Here is a 20,687-nt window from a genome sequence, read left to right as displayed (position 1 = left end):
CCTGAGCCCCCGGCCCCAGCCCAAACCCCAGCACCCACTCCCAGGCCAGAAGCGTTTACACTCTTGGATTGGAACAAGAGCCTCCTTCCCCCTCGGCCTGGAATCCTTTGCAGGGGGGCTGGGGGAGAGGAGTGTGTGGGGTTGTGGAGGGAGTCTGGCCTGGAATTCAGCCGTGCAGTTGCCGAGGGGGCTGGGGGATGGGGCCCTTGAAGCCCACACTCGCTCCAAGTGTTCTTATCTGCCGGGAAGGGAGGGGGACCTACTGAAGCGGGATCATGTGACTAAGGTAATTGAGGGCTTTGTGTCCCTCTGTTGCCTTGGTAACAGGAATATAAACCAAGATGCCGTCTGTAGGGGACTGGAACCGTGTGCCTCTGGAGAAAGGGGAGGACGGTGGACTGGGAGCAGGAGAGGGGATTACCGAGGGGGTGGGCAGGCCGGCGTAGGGTGCAGGCAGAGAGATCTGTGACCCCAGGCCCAGCTTCCTAGCCGGGCTGTGGCTCCCTCGCCCTCCCTGGGCTCTCGGCAGAGCTTCTGATCTCTGTGCCCTGAGCAGAGGAGGGGTTCTCCTCCGGCTGCAGCAATGGAGGGGCCCTGCGCGCCCACTGCCGGCCAGGCCCCTGAGGCCTGCGAGCAGGGCCAGGAAGGTAGGGGGAGTGGGGCAGCCAGGGTGTTCTAGGCGAAGTGGGTGGCTGCTGGTGTGGGGGCAGTTCTTAGAGATGGGCACAGGGACCCCCAGGTGGGCGGGCGTGTGCATTTGGGGGTCACCAGTGTCAAGAAGCTCTGCGTGGCCTTATGAGCGAGGGCCCTGGAGGCTCAGTGGAACCCTGCCCTTGTCTCCCCTCCCTCCCTGCCCCGCCTCCCCAGGACCCCTGCGCTCCATGGTGGAGGACCTGCAGTCCGAGGAGTCCGACGAGGACGACTCTTCATCAGGAGAGGAGGCTGCTGGCAAGACCAACCCGGGGAGGGACTCCAGGTGACGGCCCGGTGGGAACCAGTGGGCGGAGGCGGCCACCCGGGGCGACTCTGGCTGGGTCTGCAGTGATTGTGGGGCTGGTGGTGAGGTTGGGACTGGAGGGTCCCCTGGGAGGGCCAAAGCGGGGATCCATCCCCAGGCGGCCTCAGTCCAGCCTGGGCCTTGGGGTGGGCCTGGGGCTGTGTGTCCTCTCCTGGTCCCTGAAGCTGAGGGCCTCAAGGGCTGCCCCCATCTGGGGTCTTGGGTGGCATCCCTCCTCGTGGTCGCTGGCAGGTGTGGGCTATCTGGCAGGGAAGGGTGCAGGAGGGAGCCCCGGCTGGAGGTGGGGGGAGGGGAGCAGGCCTGTTGCTCTGCTCTCAGGCCAGGAGACTCCCAGTCCTTTCCCACCTGCCTTACACGGGGCGAGGATCCATGGAGAGCCCCGTCCTGGGACAGCGGACACCCAGTGTGGGAGCAGCTTTGGCTACCTGTGGCCTTTTCCTCGGGAGGCACAGGGGTGCCGAGGCTCATCCTTGGGATGTGCAGGACCCTTGGCGTGACCCCACCTGGGAGAGCTCCACGCACTCGGCCTCCAGTCCAGCGACAGCAGAGAACATGCAGGCCTTGGCCCTGGGCACACAGGCTTCAGCGGGCGGGGGTCCAGACTTTTCCAAAGCTGTAGCAGAGCCAGCAGTCAGCCCCTCCTCCTGTGAGGCTGAGGCCTCCAGGCCTCAGTGGCTCCTATTGAAGACAGGGCTGGTTATCAGCCTGCACCCAGCAAGGTGCATGGGAGCCTCACAGACGCCTGCAGGTGTGTTGTTCACTAAAACCACCTTCCCGCAAGCTGGGCGGCAGGTTCTGGTTGGTCCCCCGTGTACAGCGCGCCGGGCCAGCAGGCACACGGCGGGATTCCCACCCACCGCAGACAGAGCAGGAGCAGCGGCTCACTGCGGGGGAGGCGCTGGTGGGAGGCCCGGGCCCACGACCAACAGGGACTTAGCCTCTAGACACGAGGAGGGCTGTGGCGTCCCGGGACAGGACCTGGAAGCAGGTTCCTGCCTCGTTAGGTGACATTCAGGGTGGATTCTGCTTGCGCCAAGAGCCGTGAGCACAGAGAGGCTGACGGAGGGTTCGGTTCTAGAGGGGCTGGCAGGCACGGCACAGGGACCGAGCCACACCCAAAGTGCCTTTTGATTCTCCGGGAACGTTTGTGTGGGCCCTGGGTGGGGGCTTGCCGGCCTTGTCCCTGCGTTGCCGGGGCAGGGAGCGTACAGGCCACACCGTCGGAGCTTCTGCACACCCTGGTCTGCTGCCTGGGAAGCCCAGTCTGCAACGCTGCCCAGCCGTCATCCCAGTCACCTGTGGGATGCGGGGCAGAGGCCGGCGGGAGCACAGGCAGGGGCGTCGCCTGGGCAACGTGAGCCAGACCTGGAGCCCGCCAGAGCCGGGAGGCAGCTGCAGAGAGTGGCCTCACCCTGAGGCCACTGAGGGGCAAGTTTAAGAGATGGACGGAGCCTGCGCTGGGGCAGGAGCAGGCCAGGAACAGGGGCAATGGCTGTGCTGCCCACCGGGGAGTCCGGTGTGCTCGAGCCGCTTCTGACACCTTGTTCACTAGGAGGCCTGGGGTTTACTGTGTTTTAAACATGCGGTGAAGTGATAGTTGTCAGGGGCCCCTCTCACTGGATCAAGCCCAAAATATCCCTGGCAGAGCGGGACCCCAGGCACGCAGAGTGAGAGAAAAATGGGCCCAGGCTCTGTGTGGTCATAGCAGCCTCCTTTCACAGATGGGGAAACTGAGGCAGAGGTCAAAGACCTGCCCCCCAGGGTGGGGGAGGTTGAGAGCTTGGGCCTCTCCCCACCACCAGATACCCCTGTTTAGGACCACACCCTCCAGGGCCAGGGGGCCGATGTAACTAATGGAGGCCTGCTGTCCAGAGCAAACCAGGGTCAGGTGGCCACGGGAGCATCAGAGGGACAGGCGGCCATGGAAGCCCTAGGGCAGTGCTGGGAGAAGAGGGCAGGTTTTTTAGCAGGCAGCTCCTCCTCCCCTTGTTAAAGCCACAGAACCAAGTCAGAGGACCACAGCCCAGCAAGCCCCATCTGGCTGGGGGGCTTTGTGTCCTGGGTATCCTGGGCCACTCTTGGCTGGCTCGGGCGGCCCCCAAAGGGCCTCTGGGTGGCCTGGTTTTCTTGGGGTTCTTTCCTCTTGGTGGCCACACGCACAGTATTTTTTTTTAAGTTGAGGTTCCTGCCCAGAGCTGAATGGAGCTGTTGGGGGTGTGTGAGCTCAGGCACCGACTCTGTGCAGGGCAGAGGCTTCAGCCTGGGGGTGGGGTGGGGGCAGTGGGGGCAGCAGGGGCCTGATGCGCCCCCGTGTGTTGGTTCAGGTTGAGCTTCAGCGACAGCGAGAGCGACAACAGTGCCGACTCCTCCCTGCCCAGCCGCGAGCCCCCACCCCCCCAGAAGCCACCCCCGCCCAACAGCAAGGTGAGCCTGGGGCCTGCAGGCAGGGGGTGCACCGGAGGCCGGGCTTAGCCCTGGGCTGGGCTGTCCTAGGAGGGTTTGTGGGGCCTTCGGGGCTGGGGAGGGTGTGGGCCACAGCTCAGCAGAGACCTGGGTTCCCTGCAGGTGTCAGGCCGGAGGAGCCCCGAGTCCTGCAGCAAGCCTGAGAAGATCCTCAAGAAGGGCACCTACGACAAGGTGGGGGGACCTACGACAAGGTGGGGGGGACCTAGGACAAGGTGGGGGGACCTAGGACAAGGTGGGGGGCACCTACGACAAGGTGGGGGGACCTACGACAAGATGGGGGGACCTAGGACAAGGTGGGGGGGACCTAGGACAAGGTGGGGGGACCTACGACAAGGTGGGGGGACCTACGACAAGATGGGGGGACCTACGACAAGGTGGGGGGACCTACGACAAGATGGGGGGCACCTACGACAAGGTGGGTGGACCTAGGACAAGATGGGGGGACCTAGGACAAGGTGGGGGGCATCTACGACAAGGTGTGGGGGCACCTACGACAAGGAGGGGGGGGCTACGGAGGAGTGGGTGGTGGGAGTTGCAGCCAGTAGAGGACCCCAGAGCCCCCCAACACCCCACAGTCGGGCTGTTCCTGGGCAGGAGCAGGGACAGTCCTTCCTCCCCTCCCAGCGTGGCCTTGGAGCTGAGGGGCTGCCCCTGCAGCCTTGGGCCTTCCTTGGGGGGATGTGGCTACCTCTGTCCTGTGCTGGGATGGACTGGGTCATGGATGGGGCTGGGCATGGGAGCAGGAAGGACCCAGGGCCCCTACATGCTGCTGAGACCTGCCCCCGTCCCCAGGCCTACACGGACGAGCTGGTGGAGCTACACCGGAGGCTGATGGCGCTGCGGGAGCGCAACGTGCTGCAGCAGGTATCACCCCCCTGAGGGTCCTGCCCAGCCGAGGTCGGGGTGCCTGTGAGGAGTGTGGGCTGCGGGGGCCCCTGGTGCTGCCCCAGGAGCCCCGTACCTCTCTTGGGAAACAGGGCAACCCCACCCTTGGTCTCCTGCCCCTGAAGCCACCTGCCACCACCTTACAGATTGTGAATCTGATCGAGGAGACTGGCCACTTCAACGTCACCAACACCACCTTCGACTTCGACCTCTTCTCCCTGGACGAGACCACCGTGCGCAAACTGCAGAGCTACCTGGAGGCCGTGGCCACATGACCCTGGGCCGCGTGCCGGGCCCCCACCGCCGGGGTCCTGGGAGGCTGCAGCCAGGCCTCGCCTGCCCTCCTCTCCCGTCTCGCCTGCCCGCAGCACTGCCTTAGCGACAGCCCTGTCCTCGCCCGCACGGCCCGCTGCACTTTCCTCGGCGGCTCCCTGCCCACTCTCCCTGCTCCATCGCCAGGAGCCCTGGGGCCGGGCTGGGCCACACGCGAGCTGCCCCCTGGGCTCCCCTCAGAGAGCGGCTGGTGTTGAAGGCAGCTCTGGGCAGAGACAGGGCTGGGGGCCCCTTGCCCAGCCTTGGGACCAGCCCCCACTGCTCGGCGGGCTGTGCGGCAGGGCATCGCTGCCCCAGCCTTTCTGAGCAGCAGACCAATGGCTGGGGGGCGTCTCCAGCCTCCCGAATGGTTCAAAACACACCCTCCGCCCACCCTGGACCTCAGGAGGCCCTGCCTGTGTGTCTGCGTCGTCCTCCGTGTAGACCTAGCGCCGGCTCCTCCCCGGCTCGCGCTGCGCTGGGGTCCGTGCTGTATAGTTCTCTCTATTATATATGTGTGTGCGCTGTCTGGTCAAGAGCAGTGTCCATGTGCGTTTCTGTGCAGCAGTGCACGTGGGGTGGGTGGGGGGTGTGTACGGTGGGGCTTGTAGGTTAAGATGTCTCTGCGGTGTTGTTGTGGGGCTGGAGGCCGAGCCAGGCCCGGCAGCTGGCCCTCTCCAGGCGCATGGAGGAATTCTCCCTTTGCCCTTCCAAGGATGCCGCCGCCTCCTACTGGGGCTCCCGGGGGGGCCGGCCAACACTACAAAGGGCAGCGAGTCCTCAGGGCACCCGGGAGCCACCACTCTGCTCTCGGGCTCTACTCAAGACTAGCGCCATCAGTCTCCGTGGACAGACTCTCATCAGCCGCCCTGGGGCTCGGCCTCCTCCCATAGGCTCCTCTTCCTCTCTTTCATTCAAGTCTTCAAACTTTGAAAAAAAATATGAGCTTTTGCCAAATAAGACGGGATAGTTTATGGAGTTTTCTGAGGCGCATTGGACTCTGGTCAGCTCCTCGAGCGTGGGCTCGGCCGTCGGCAGGCCGGGTGGGTTGGCCGGGCTGGCCCTCCCAGGCTGCCTTTTTTCTGGTCCCTGCCTGGCCCGCCCTGGCCTCCACCGCCGCAATTCATGCTGGTGCCGCACCTGTAGCCCCACTCCTGGTGTGCCTGAGATTCTCCAAGGGCCAAGCCGGTCCTCCTCCCCGGCCCACTCTTCCAGGGCCAGGATGCTCCCGTGGAGCCAGCCCACCTTGGCTGGGGGTCCCAGAGGCCTGCCTGGTTAGCCTCTGTTTCCCAGACCTTGACTGGAGGCACCTCCAGTCCTCTCAACCCCCTGACTTTCAAGTCTTCAAGTCCTTGTGCCCTGACCAAGTTATGAGGAAAAGAGGGCTGAGGGCCTGAAGGTGGGCTCGCGCCCCCTCGAACCCACCTAGATGTCTCCTCCTCCCCAGCCTGTGAGTTCTGACTTGGGGGGCTCCATCTGTCCCTCCCTGAGGTCCCTCATCTTGTCCCTGCTCTGATTCTGTCAGCAGATCCTGAACACTCCTTGGTGGGGACCCCTGCCTCCAAGGCTGCCCCCAATGCCAGCTGTCCTGGGGAAAGTCCCCAGAACTCTCCGGGAAAGGCCCGAGAACCTTCCGAGGAAGCCTCCGGGACTCCTTGCCACCTGCTCTGTTTCTCTCCTGGCCCCACTGCCTTCAGGTATCAGGAAGAGGGCAGGCCCCTGTGCCCCCTCTCCTCTTCCCAGGTCGGCCAACAATACTCCACCGTGGGGCGCTTCCTTTCTTCTCTGGAAACTAAGACATTGAACTGAAGGAACTGGCCTGAGGGGGGCTGACCGGGGGTCCCGTGCTGCTGCGTGCTCTATGCACAGAGGCCGCGGGGGTCACGGACAGGAACCTCAGCCCAGGGTGCTGGCCTTTCTCCTTCGCAAGAGTCCCCCAGGATCCACACAACGACTCGAGCAGCCTCCGCTCAGCCAGAGGAGGGCCGGGCTCCCCTGCCTGCTCTCGGTGGTGGCGTCTGGCCCTTCCTGCCGTTTCCAAGGCCTCCGGAAGCACCAACCCAGTTCTCAGTTACCTCCTCTGGCCGGAAGGCCTCACGTTGTCCTCCAGAGCTGCTCTGGGCCCAGGGCTGGCTCCGTGACCACCCGATGGACGTGCTGGGCAGCATGGGCTCCAAAGGCAGCATCGCCAGCTGCTCTCCCACCCCACCCCAGCTGCCCGGCGGCTGGGCCCACGAGGGCTCTGGGGACACTTCCATAGGAAGGGGCCCGGCACTTTGTGACTGCCACGTGTATCGTGTTAAGCCGCCTGCCCCCAGTGCAAATCTCTGTGTTTTGCTCTCTCCTGAACAAAAATGTAAACCGACGCCGGAAAGCAAATGGTATCGAATACCTTTCTTGCCCATAAGGGTTTTTACAAAGAATGTGTCTCACTAGGAACTAGGACACTCATCGGCCCGAGACCAACTCCTGGATAAAAGGAATAAGGAGAATCGTGTCTGTAACAGGTTACAGGATTGTTTCTTTCCTGGATTTTAAACTTTTGTTAAATTGTGAAATTATGGAGGAGTTTTATAGAAAAAAAACGTGAAATAAAGTCAGATGGGAAAGCAGACGCATGCATCTGCCTGGTTCCTCCTGTCCAGTCAGTGGGCAGGCGTGCGAGGTAGCCTGGGGCCCCCTGCCCCGACTGCCTGTCCCAGTGCCCCCAGATCAGTGACCAAAAAGGGGAAGGAGGGTTGGGACCGAGCCTGGTGGGGGCGGGGAGCGTGAGCAACGCTGGAGACGACGCCACCAGCAATTCAAGAGCGCAGAGAATTCGGCTCACATCCTGCTTCTGATGCTGTGCTCTCTACTTGGAAGCAGACAGCAAGGTTTGGGTTGAGAAGAAAACTTGGTTTCATAAGGTGGATGCATGGATGATGGATGAACAGATGGGCGGGTGAGTGGATGGGCGGTTTGATGGAGGAGTGGATGATTGGTTGGGTGGACCATGGATGAATAGATGGGTGGGTGGGTGGAAGGAAGGATGGATGGATGGATGGATGGGTGAATGGAAGGAAGGAGGGAAGGAAGGGAGGGAAGGAAGGAAGGAAAGGAAAGAAGGGCAGATGGGTGGATGGATGGATGGATGGAAGGAAGGATGGATAGATGGGTGAGTGGATGGAAGGATGCATGGATGGGTGGATCAATGGGTGGATTAATGGGTAGACGGGAGGAAGGAAGGATGCCTGGATGGATAGATCAATGGGTGGACAGAAGGAAGGAAGGATGGATGAGTGGATGGATGGATGGATGGATGGATGGATGGATGGATGGATGGATGGAAAGAAAAATGTAGGCAAAGACATTTTTTCCCAGGAGCCAGCGTGCCATCTCCCAGCTTCCCTGTGGTGGGTTTTTCTCTGGCCTCAGTGTGGCAGAGCTCAGTGAACCTGTGTCCCATCTGTGCTCCAGCTCCAGCTCCAGCTCCACCCAGAGGAGCAGGAGTTCCATTCCTGAGTGGCCCACATTGCAGGATCACCGTGGCAGCCAGTGATTGAGATCACTTTTGTCAGCAGGCAGCAGCTGGGGACTCAGGCAGGCTCAGCTTAGCACTGGGGACTCTGGAGCATGTCTTCTCCCTTCTACTCTGGAACCAAAAAATCCATTCCCAGCATCAGAGTGTGGCTTTCCCTGCCCTGTGCCTTACCAGAGAAAGGTTCTTTTAGGCCTTCGGGGTGTGGTTTTGGGTCTGAGCTCCTAAAGTAAGAATATGGAGTGAAAGAGGGTCTACAGTGGTTCCTTCAGGGTTCCCAGACCCTCCAAGATGCAGTGGAAGGACTAGGGATGTGTAAAAACGTGGTAGGGCTTTCTGGCCAGGCATGGTGGCTCACACCTGTAATCCCAGCACTTTAGGAGACCGAGGCAGGCGGATCATTTGAGGCCAGGAGTTCAAGACCAGCCTGGGCAACATGGTGAAACTCTGTCTCTACTAAAAATACAAAAATTAGCCTAACGTACGGTGCACACCTGTAGACCCAGCTACTTGGGAGGCTGAGTCACAAGAATCTCTTGAACCCGGGAGGCAGAGATTTCAGTGAGCCAAGATTGCACCACTGCACTGCACTCCAGCCTGGGCGACAGGAGAGACCCTGTCTAAAAAAAAAAAAAAAAGCTGGGCGAGGTGGCTCACGCCTCTAATCCCAGCACTTTGGGAGGCCGAGGCGGGTGGATCACCTGAAGTCAGGAGTTTGAGACCAGCCTAACCAACACGGTGAAGGCTGTCTCTACTAAAAACAGGAAAAATTAGCTGGGCGTGCTGTCAGGCACCTATAATCCCAGCTACTCGGGAGGCTGAGGCAGGAGAATCGCTTGAACCCAGGAGGCAGAGGTTGCGGTGAGCCGAGATCATGCCATTGCACTCCAGCCTGGGCAACAAGAGCAAAACTCCAACTCAAAAAAAAAAAAAAAAAAAAAAAAAAGTCAGACTTTCCCTAAGAGTTCTCTCACGGACTCTTCACAAGCACTCCATGAGGTGGGCACTGCTTCATCCCTGTCTACAGATAAAGAAACAGCCTCAGCAAGTCGACTTGCCCAGGATTTTTTCTAGTTTTTAATTTTAATTTTAATTTTAATTTTTTTTTTTTTTGAGACGGGGTCTCACTGTCACCCAGTCTGGAGTGCAGTGGTGCAATCTCGGCTCACTGCAGGCTCCGCCCCCTGGGGTTCACGCTTCTCTTGCCTCAGCCTCCCGAGTAGCTGGGACTACAGGCGCCAGCCACCTCGCCCGACTAATTTTTTGTATTTTTAGTAGAGACAGGGTTTCACCGTGTTAGCCAGGATGGTCTCGATCTCCTGACCTCGTGATCCACCCGCCTCAGCCTCCCAAAGTGCTGGGATTACAGGCATGAGCCACCACTCCCAGCCAATTTTAATTTTTTTGAGATGGAGTCTCGCTCTGTCACCCAGGCTGGAGAGTAGCAGTGGGAGCTCAGCTGAGCACAACCTCCGCCTCCCGGGTTCAATCCATTCTCCTGCCTCAGCCTCCCAAGTAGCTGGGATTACAGGAGTGCGCCACCACGCCCTGGTAATTTTTGTATTTTGGGTAGAGATGGGGTTTCGCCATCTTGGCCAGGCTGGTCTTGAACTCCTGACCTCATGATCCACCCACCTCGGCCTCCCGAAGTGTTGGGATGACAGGCGGGAGCCACTGCGCTTGGCTCTTTTTCTTTTTCCTTTTCTTTTTTTTTTGAGATGGAGTCTCACTCTCACCCAGGCTGGTCTGGAACTCCTAACCTCAAGTGATCCATTATCAAGTTATCAAGTTTTCCTTGAAATGGTTTTTGGGCTGTTATTGTTTATTGTTTAGGGTGTTTTTCTTTTAAGTTCTCCCATGATTTCTCTTAGGAATTCAATTCTTCTTCCCCCTTTTCCTGCCTCCCTTCCCTCTTTCTTTCTCACATTTCAATTTGTTCCATCTGGAATTTATTTAGCCATGAGGTAGGGCCCCAGCTCTATTTCCCCAATAGCTATGCAAGGCGATCCACCCCATTTATCGAATAACCTGTCTTCACTTATTTGAGATGCCGTCTTTGGTTGCATTTTTCAATTCCTGCATACGTTTGTGTCTCTCCCTGGCTTCCCTCATATGCACAGTACTCACCTTTGCATTTCTGCCACTGTGTGACCTAATTAATATCTCGTAGTGTGCCCGGACGCAGTGGCTCACGCCTGTAATCCCAGCACTTTGGGAGGCCGAGGCAGGCGGATCACCTGAGGTCGGGAGTTCGAGACCAGCCTGACCAACATAGAGAAACCCTGTCTCTACTAAAAAATACAAAATTAGCTGGATGTGGTGGCACATACCTGTAATCCCAGCTACTCAGGAGGCTGAGGTAGGATAATCGCTTGAACCCGGGAGGCAGAGGTTGCGTTGAGCCGAGATCAAGCCATTGCACTCCAGCCTGGGCAACAAGAGTGAAACTCCGTCTGAAAAAAAAAAAAGTCTGGTAGTGGTAGTTTCCCTTTATAATTCTGCTTCAGAATTTTCCCAGATATTCTTGCATGCTTTTTTCTTCATATAAATGAATCCGCTTATGTTTCAGAATATTTTTATCGTTGTTCTGATGTTTTAATTTTAATTTGTTTCTGTTTTAGACGGAGTCTCACTCTGTCACCCAGGCTGGAGTGTAATGGCACAATCTTGGCTCACTACAACCTGTGCCTTCTGGATTCAAGTGATTTTGCCACCTCAGCCTCCCAAGTAGCTGGGACTACAGGCACCCACCATCATGCCCGACTAATTTTTGTATTTTTTTAGAGAGGGGGTTTCACCATGTTGGCCAGGCTGGTCTTGAACTCCTGACCTCAGGTGATCTGCCCGCTTTGGCCTCCCAAAGTGCTGGGATTACATGCATGAGCCACTGCGCCCCACCTGTTTGTTTTGTTTTTTGAGGTGGGGTCTCACTCTGTCACCCAGGCTGGAGTGGAGTGGCGCTTTCATGGCTCACTGCAGCCTCACCCTCCCAGGCTCAAGCAGTCCTCCCACGTTGGCTTCCTGAGTAGCCGGGGGCCACAAGCATGTGCCATCGGGCCCAGCTAATTTTTTTTTCTGTTTTTTAATTTTTGTAAAGATGAGGTCTCGTTATGTTGCCCAGGCTGGTGTTGAACTTCTGGGCTCAAGCGATCCTCCCACCTTGGCCTCCCAAAGTGCTGGGATTACAGGAGCGAGCCACTGCACCTGGCCTTAATTTTTTTTTAATGTCTCCTTGTTGATACTTGGTGAGTTCCTGGAGAATTCTCAGTGATTTTTTATTTTTTCTTTCTTTTCTTTTGACATGGAGTTTTGCTCTTGTTGCCCAGGCTGGAGTGCAGTCATGCGGTCTCGGCTTACTGCATCTGCCTCCCAGGTTCAAGTGACTCTCCTGCCTCAGCCTCCCGAGTAGCTGGGATTACAGGCGTCCGCCACCACACCTGGCTATTTTTGTATTTTTAGTAGAGACAGGGTTTCACCATGTTGGCCAGGCTGGTCTCAAACTCGTGACCTCAGGTGATCCGCTGGCCTCAGCCTCAGATCTATAACCAACTCTCATTATGTGTGTGTTACACTTTCTGTATTGTCCCACGGTTCTTTTCCATTTGTTCATTTCATTTCATTGTGTTTTTGTCTTTTCTTTTTTCTTCTTAATTAATGTATTTTTTTAAAATAGAGACAGGGTCTTGCTAAGTTTCTCAGACTGGCCTTGAGTGCCTGGGCTCAGGCAGTCCTCCCCCATCAGCCTCCTAAAGTGCTGGGGCTATAGGCATGAGCCACCGTGCCTGGCCTCTTTTTTTCTTTAAGATTTTCGGCGTGGGATGTTTCTATTGACCCAGCTTCAGGTTCACTCATGATTTCCTCGGCCGTATTCAGTCCACTGCCGAGCCCACTGGAAGCATGCTTTCTTTATGTCAGTGTTTTTGATGACCAACATTTCCTTTTGATTTCTTAGAGTTTCCATCTCTCTGCTTACAAGAACCCACCTGTTGTAGGTTCTGTCTGCTTTTTCCATTAGAGCTCTTAGTGTATTAATTATTATTTAAAATTGGTATCAGCCAGGCATGGTGGCTCATGCCTGTAATCCCAGCACTTTGGGAGGCTGAAGCGGGCGGATCGCTTGAGGCCAGGAGTTAGAGACCAGCCTGGACAACATGATGACACCCTGTCTCTATTAAAAATGCAAAAAAATTAGCCGGGTGTGTTGGCGCATGCCTGTAATCCCAGCTACTCACTGCTGGGTGAGTGCAAGGTTTCTGGGAATCCCCAGCACCTGACACTCACAACATACCCTGTTGGGAGGTGGAATTCAGGGACAGTCCAGGCTTGGATCTTGCTCTCAAGAGGTTTCCCAGTGTTCTGGATAGGTGGAGAGAGGGCTCAGTGCTGGAGAGCCTCAAGAAGTGGGGAGGGCTTTCTGGAAGAGGGGACATGAGTGTGGGGCTTCACAGGATGTATATGAGTTCACTGGGTAGAGACTGTCTGGAAGGGTGAGCTGAGCATGCTCAGGACTGGGCCGTTGAAAAATCCCACCAAGCATAGACTTAAGTGGGAGCTCTTGTCAGCTCCCTGTCCTGAGGACTCTTCCTTGGGATCCCACAGGAGGTGGGCTGGTGGCTTCCTGCCCCCAAAACACTCCGGGGAGAGGCCACGTGCCCTTTACCCTGCCATGATGGCACCAATGCTGGCGATGACCCACTCTTCTGAGTTGAGACCCATGATCCCCACGCTGTGGAAGCACTCCAGGCCCAGCTAGGGGAGGGAGGTCCTTGAGAGGCACTAGGAGGCTCAGCCATCCCCACCCCACCTGCCCGGGAGCCTCAGGCTGAGAACCTTTGGCTCCCTTTTCTCTGTCGCCTGTTTCTTCTTTTTCTTTCTTCTTCTTCTTTTTTTTTTTTTTTTCTGAAACAAGGTCTTGCTCTGTTGCCCAGGCTGGAATGCAACAGCGCAATCATGGCTCATTGCAGTCTCGACCTCCCCCAGCCCCAGTAATCCTCCCGCCTCAGTCCCCCAAGTAGCTGGGACTACAGGTGTACACCACCACGCCTGGCTAATTTTTTAATTTTTAATTTTTTTGTAGAGATGGGATCTCACTATGTCACCCAGGCTGGTCTTGTACTCCTGGGTTCAAGCGATCCACTCGCCTTGGCCTCCCAAAGCACTGGGATTACAGACACCTCTCTTGTCCTGTTTCTTCTGTTGTTTTCTCTGATAAAATAACCCATCCCCCTCATGACAAGCAACCACACATTTATCTAGAACTGGGGCTCTCAGCCAGGGGGTGATTCTGTTCCTCAGGGGACATTTGGAAATACTTGGAGACATTTGGGGTTGTCATAGCTCAGGGAATGAAACGCCACTGGCATTGATGGAAACTAGATACTCACAGGACATTCTCCACCACAAAGAATGATTCGGCCCCTAAGGACAACGGCCCTGAGATTGAGAAATCCCGGAAAAAAAAACAAAACTACAAACAAAATACCTTCCTGACATTTTTAAGCACGCATACTTTACAGAGCCAGGGGAATACTACATGTATGTTATCAAGACCTGCCTTTGTTCACAAAACCATTCATCTTGACCGTTTTCCCCAGTCTTTAAATATTTCTCTGCAATATCAAATCTAACATAATATCGTGTAGTATAGAGATGTCACGATTTAATCATCCCCCGTATTGGCTGATACTTATGTAGGCTCTGGCTGCTGGGTTTTTTTCGTTGGTTTCACCTTTTTTTTTTTTTTTTATGAGACAGGGTCTTGGCCGGGCACGATGGCTCAAGCCTGTAATCCCAGCACTTTGGGAAGCCAAGGCGGGCGGATCATGAGGTCAGGAGATTGAGACCATCCTGGCTAACATGGTGAAACCCCGTCTCTATGAAAAATACAAAAAATTAGCCGGGCGTGGTGGCAGGTGCCTGTAGTCCCAGCTACTTGGGAGGCTGAGGCAGGAGAATGGCGTGAACCTGGGAGGTGGAGCTTGCAATGAGCACAGACCATGCGCCACTGCACTCCAGCCTGGGTGACAGAGTGAGACTCCATCTCAAAAAAAAGAAAAAAAAAAGACAGGGTCTTGCTCTGTCACCCAAGGCTGGAGTGCAGTGGTGCATTCATGGCTCATGGCAGCCTTGACCTCCTTGGCTTAAGCGATCCTCCTACCTCAGCCTTCTGAGTAGTTGGGACTACACATGCACCACCACGCCTGGCTAATTTTCGTATTTTTTAGAGATGGCGGTCTCACTATGTTGTCCAGGCTGGTATGAGCCACCACGCCCAGCCTGGTTTCACTTTTATTGGATAAAATGTTGGGGTGAACACCCTGGTAGCTCAAGCTTTGCCTATGCACTGTGATTATCTGTGCCGACATATGAATGGACTTGACAATTTAAGATGGTGTAACTCTCTTGGTTCCATTCACTTAGGTGAGACCGTCGGATCCAGGTGGGGCCCCTCCCGGCCACTCCAGACTCTTGGATACAACTGCCCACCCCTCATTTCCTTGTCTAACACGCCTCTCAAACCCAAACAGCCCAGCTAGGGGAGGGATGTTACCTACAGCTCTCATCCCTAAACCACCTCCCTCCACTCCAACCTGCCATAATCTCAGACAACAGCAGCTCCATCCTTCAAGTGGCACCGACCAGAAAACTTTGGGCATTCTCAGTGGGTTTTGCTGAGACACCAACAAATTCTGTGGGCTCTGCTTTCAGAATCTGAACGCTTCTCACCCTCTCTCCTGCTACATCTTGGTCCAAACTATCATCATCTCAATCTCAGCTGGTCTCTTTCCCCTCAGTCTGTCCTCCCCCCGGTAGCCAGAGAGCGCCTGTGAGCACCTGAGTCAGGGCACATCCCTCCTCTGCCTCCATGGCTCCCACTCCCCCTCCCCTCGGGTAAAAGCCAAGTCCTCCCCAAGGCCCACCCGGCACTTGTCGACCTTCCCCACCCCCTCCCTCCCCCACTCTGCTCCAGCCACAGGGGCCTCCTCCTCACTGCTCCTTCAACACAGCAGGCACTGTCCTGCCTCAGGGCCTTTGCACAAACTCCCCTTGACCTGGAACACCATCCCCTACAACTTTTCTCTTCATTGAAGTCTTTGTTGAAATATCACTTTCTCTCAGTGAGGCTCTCCTTAGCCACCTTTTTCTTTCTTTCTTTCTTTCTTTTTTTTGAGACAGAGTCTCACTCTGTTGCCCAGGCTGGAGTGCAGTGGCGTGATCTTGGCTCACTGCAACCTCCGGCTCCTGGGTTCAAGTGATTCTCCTGCCTCAGCCTCCAAGTAGCTGGGATTACAGGCGTGCACTACCATACCCAGCTAATTTTTGTATTTTTAGTAGAGATGGGGTTTCACCATATTGGTCAGGCTGGTCTCGAACTCCTGACCTCAAGTGATCTGCCCTCCTCTGCCTCCCAAAGTGCTGGGATTACAGGCGTGAGGCACCGCACCTGGCTAGACGCCATATTTTTAAATTCTGCCCCCACCTCAGCAGTTTACTCCTTTACGTGCTTTGGATTCCTCTGAATTACTGAACACTGTCTACCTATTGCATAATTTACTTGTTTATTACATTGACTGAACAAGTCACAGGAGGTCTCTTATCCCCTTTCCTAATCTGAAAAATGGGTGTTCATTAATTCAACAAACATCAGAGGGTTGGCGCTGGTACAACAACAAGGCAATCTGGCCTCTCGCCCTCAGGGAAATGACCAAATAAACAAACGACCTTGGTAACTTGTAGCCATGATGATGAAAACTGGGAAGAATTTTTTTTTTGAAACAGAGTCTTGCTCTGTCGCCCAGGCTGGAGTGCAGTGGCACAATCTCAGCTCACTACAACCTCCACCTCCCAAGTAGCTGGGATTACAGGTGTGCCACCATGCCTGGCTAATTTTTTTTTGTATGTTTAGTAGAGACAGGGTTTCACCATGTTGCCCAGGTTGGTCTCAAACTCCTGACCTCAAGTGATCCACCCATCTCAACCTCCCAAAGTGCTGGGATTACAGGCGTAAGCCACCATGCCTGGCCCTGGGCAGACAACTTTTAAAGGGGCTGTCACAGAGAGGGGGAAAAGGGCAGGTTTGGGGAACCAGGGTAGCAAGGAAAGACCTCGCTGAGGAAATGCCACTGGGGAAGAGACACAATAAAAACCATAATAATGACCAGGCACGGTGGCTCACACCTGTAATCCCAGCACTTTGGGAGGCCAAGGGGGGCGAATCACGAGGTCAGGAGTTTGAGACCAGCCTGGCCAACATGGTGAAACCCCGTCTCTACTAAAAATACAAAAAATTAGCTGGATGTGGTGGCAGGCACCTGTAATCCCAGCTACTCAGGAGACTGAGGCAGGAGAATTGCTTGAACCCGGGAGGCGGAGGTTGCAGTGAGCCAAGATTGTGCCACTGCACTCCAGCCCAGGGGACAGTTCGAGACTGTCTCAAAAACAAAAGCAAAAAAGAGGCTGGGCGCGGTGGCTCATGCCTGTAATCCCAGCACTTTGGGAGGCCGAGGCGAGTGGATCACAAGGTCAGGAGATCGAGACCATCCTGGCTAACATGGTGAAACCCCGTCTCTACTAAAAATATAAAAAATTAGCCGGGCGTGGTGGCGGGTGCCTGTTGTCACAGCTACTCGGGAGGCTGAGGCAGAAGAATGGCGTGAACCCGTGAGGTGGAGCTTGCAGTGAGCCGAGATTGGGCCACTGCACTCCAGCCTGGGCGACAGAGCGAGACTCCATCTCAAAAAAACAAAACCATAAAAATAATAAATGGTGAATGCTGGTGCAGTGCTTTGTGTGTGCCAGAGCTATTCGATGTGTGTAAACTCACTGAATCCATGCAGCAAAGCTGTGAGCTAGCTGCTGTTATATTTTATATATTTACATAAAAATGCTAATATAAAATAACATATTTTATATTAAATTTAACATAAAAGGGCCCAGCACGGCAGCTCACACCTGTAATCCCAGGACTTTGGGAGGCCAAGGTGGGCAGATCACGAGGTCAGGAGATCAAGACCATCCTGGCTAACACAGTGAAACACCGTCTCCACTAAAAATACAAAAAATTAGCCGGGCATGATGGTGGGAGCCTGTAGTCCCAGCTACTCAGGAGGCTGAGGCAGGAGAATGGCATGAACCCGGGAGGCGGAGCTTGCAGTGAGCTGAGATTGCGCCACTGCACTCCAGCCTGGGCAACAGAGCGAGACTCCATCTCAAAAATAAATAAATAAATAAATAAATATAACATAAAAGTGTAGCACGCATAAAATTTATCCATAAACAGATGTTTTATACACTATGCATTTATAAAAAACTATATTTTAAATGTATATATACATAAAATTATACATATTTTTATATGTTTAATTTTTTAATTTTTTATTTTTTTAACTTTATTTTTACCGGAGGATCCAGTTTACTATGGGTATTGGAATGACTTTTCTTCTTCTTTTCTTTTTTTTTTTTTGAGACGGAGTCTCACTCTGTTGTTGCCCAAGCTGGAGTGCAGTGGCACCATCTCGGCTCACTGCCTCTGCCTCCCAGGTTGGAGTGATTCTCCTGCCTCCAGCCTCCAGAGTAGCTGGGATTACAGGCATGCACCGCCATGCCTGGCTAATTTTTGTATTTTTAGTAGAGACAGGGTTTCACCATGTTGGCCAGGCTGGTCTCCAACTCCTGACCTCAAGTGATCTGCCTGCCTCGGGCTCCCAAAGTGCTGGGATTAAGGCGTGAGCCACCGCGCCTGGTCTTTATATATATATTTATATGTAAACTCTTCGTATAGGGAAACAGAGGCACAAAGGCAAAGTAATTCGTGCAAGAAAACATCGCTAATGGCTGCTCTGGGATCCGAACCGGGGCCCTAAGGCTGCAGCTTTTCATCTCTGGCTCTCAGGCAGCCTCAGGGAATCCATTCAAACAAACATGCGGGTCAGACAAGTGGCAGTCACAGGAGAGTAACACTGCGCAGGCGCAGGAGGGATGGAGTGGCGCGCAGGCGCAGGAGGCGGAGGAGCGGGGGAGGAAGGCCCTGCAGCAGCGCGCAGGCGCAGAAGCAAGCGGGCTGGAGCGGCGCGCAGGCGTACCAGAGGGCATGAAAGGTGCGCAGGAGCAGGAGATGGGGAGGGGGCGGGGAAAGAAAGGCCCTGGAGCGGTGCGCTGACGCAGGAGGTGAAATAAGTGGCGCGCAGGCGCAGGAGAGTGGGTGCAGAAGGGGCGCGCAGGCGCAGGAGGGGTGGGAGAGGCGCGCAGGCGCGGGCCTCCTGGCGGTACTTTGAAGAGAGACTTCCAGACACCCGGACGCTGCTCGTGGTACTCGATGTAAGTGAGCAGGTGGCAGCTGTTTCTGTAGTTCGAGCCGGGAACGATGTTGGCGTACTTGATGTCGCGACCATGTCGTGCATGGCGAGGAGTGTCTTGTTGCTAACTTAGTCCTTGCTGAGCCGCAGTCGCGCCTCCCCGTCGCGCTCCGTGGTCCAAGTAGCTCAGCCTGCGGACAGGCGGGTCAGCGGCGGCCGGAGACCCCCAGATGGACCTAGAGAGAGGCGAGCAGGTGGCGCGTCAGGGGCAAAACCAGGGAGAGATGGGAGCACAGGCAGGAGCGTGGCACTGAGAGATGGCAGACAGAGGATGCGTGAGGTATGAAGTGGATTGCCAAGGGAGAAAGAGATGACCAGCGAGGCACAGAAGGCGTTGCAGGGGCAGGTGGACAGTCAGACGCACTGACCCAGAGACAGGAGTTAAGCAGGAAACCCACCAGCAAGCAGACAGGTCAGCTGCAGGCCCACTGTCCCTGCCGGGCGCCTCCCCCTCACCAGGGACCAGACACTTTTTTTTTTTTTTTTTGAGACGTAGTTTCACTCTTGTTGCTCAGGCTGGAGCGCAATGGCGCTATCTCAGCTCACTGCGAACTCTGCCTCCTGGGTTCAAGCGATTCTCCTGCCTCAGACTCCCAGGTACCTGGAGTTACAGGCATGCGCCACCACACCCAGCTAATTTTGTATTTTTAGTAGAGACGGGGTTTCAACATGTTGGTCAGGCTGGTCTCAAACTCCTGACCTCAGGTGATCCACCTCGGCCTCCCAAAGTGCTGGGATTACAGGCGTGAGCCACCGCGCCTGGCGGGACCAGACACTTCTGACAACTGCTAACCACCTGCACTCCCAAAACCCCCATACACCTAGCCGGGCACCCTATGGTGGTGCTCTCCATGCCCCCATCCCATCAGGCAACTTCTGAAGAGACAGATTGAACCCTAAAAGATCCCAACACTGGCTGAACCGCCTTGGCCAGCCCTGAAGTGCTAGATCCCCACTCTCAAACTGGCTTCTCTAGGAACACCACTACCCTCACCCAGGAGCCAAGGAGCCCCAACCTCTGTTTTTCTTTCCTGGGTGTTGAGTGCCTTTCTGTCGTGGACTCTGAATCTGTCCGAGGACATGGTCTTCAAAGTATCTTTGTTTTCCTTGTCACTGTCTGGGGGCATCTAGTTTGCTGGGCTTGGGCAGACAGATCTTCAAACGAAATTACAGTGGGCAGCAGGGGTGGGAGGGTCCAGCAGGGAGGCACAGGATTCCCACTGAGTCATGGAGGTGTCTAGGGAAGGCTTCTCTGAACAATGGGTAGACACTGACCAGGCAAAGCAGGGAGGGAGAAGCATCTTAAAAGAGGTAACAGGCAGCCAGGCGTGGGGCTTATGCCTATAATCCCAGCACTTTGGGAGGCCGAGGCGGGCGGATCACGAGGTCAGGAGTTTGAGACCAGCTTGTCCAATATGGTGAAACCCCATCTCTACTAGAAAAGACAAAAATTAGCCAGGCGTGGTGGCGGGCGCCTGGAGTCCCAGCTACTCTGGAGGCTGAGGCAGGAGAGTTGCTTGAACTCAGGAGGCGGAGGTTGTAGTGAGCCGAGATAGCGCCACTGTACTCCAGCCTGGGTGACATAGTGAGACTCCGTCTCAAAAAAAAAGAAACAAACAAAAAAAAAACAGGCTGGGTGCAAAGGCTCATGCCTGTAATCCCAGCACTTTGGGAGGCCAAGGTGGGCGGATCACTTGAGGCCTGGCCAACGTGGTGAAACCCCATCTCTACTAAAAATACAAAAATTAGGCCGGGCACGGTGGCTCACGCCTGTAATCCCAGCACTTTGAGGGGCCGAGGTGGGCGGATCACGAGGTCAGGAGATCAAGACCACGGTGAAACCCCGTCTCTACTAAAAATACAAAAAAAAAAAAAAAAAAATTAGCCGGGCGAGGTGGTGGGCGCCTGTAGTCCCAGCTACTCGGAGAGGCTGAGGCAGGAGAATGGCGTGAACGCGGGAGGCGGAGCTTGCAGTGAGCTGAGATCGCGCCACTGCACTCCAGCCTGGGCGACAGAGCGAGACTCTGTCCCAAAAAAAAAAAAGAAAAAAAAAAAAATTAGCCAGGCATCATGTTGAGCACCTGTAATCCCAGCTACTCGGGAGCCTGAGGCAGGAGAATCATTTGAGCCTGGG

At 55.4% G+C, this 20,687-nt stretch overlaps 1 protein-coding gene and 1 pseudogene across 3 annotated transcripts in view; both read left to right on the top strand.

Moving 5' to 3' along the window:
• MLLT1 (MLLT1 super elongation complex subunit) overlaps positions 1-7,293 on the top strand; it is a 73,442-nt gene extending 66,149 nt beyond the window's left edge. The window contains exons 8-12 of one of the 2 annotated variants that reach the window (XM_030807775.1): positions 868-976; positions 3,343-3,442; positions 3,584-3,655; positions 4,277-4,348; positions 4,516-7,293. In XM_030807775.1, the coding sequence (XP_030663635.1) occupies positions 868-976; positions 3,343-3,442; positions 3,584-3,655; positions 4,277-4,348; positions 4,516-4,644 (482 nt within the window). In that variant the 3' untranslated portion in view covers positions 4,645-7,293. The remainder of the gene's footprint in view (positions 1-867; positions 977-3,342; positions 3,443-3,583; positions 3,656-4,276; positions 4,349-4,515) is intronic. The other variant, XM_030807776.1, reaches the window with a different exon arrangement.
• Positions 5,171-7,295, top strand: LOC115833537 (annotated as a pseudogene). Its single transcript, XR_004028938.1, has one exon. The product of XR_004028938.1 is annotated as an uncharacterized LOC115833537 (transcript).
• Positions 7,296-20,687: the final 13,392 nt, after the last annotated feature.

The sequence above is a fragment of the Nomascus leucogenys genome, unplaced genomic scaffold, assembly GCF_006542625.1.
Source record: "Nomascus leucogenys isolate Asia unplaced genomic scaffold, Asia_NLE_v1 Super-Scaffold_241, whole genome shotgun sequence".
NCBI lineage: Eukaryota > Metazoa > Chordata > Mammalia > Primates > Hylobatidae > Nomascus > Nomascus leucogenys.
The sequence above is the reverse complement of the archived record's forward strand: the minus strand, read 5'-3'. Positions and strand labels throughout refer to the sequence as shown.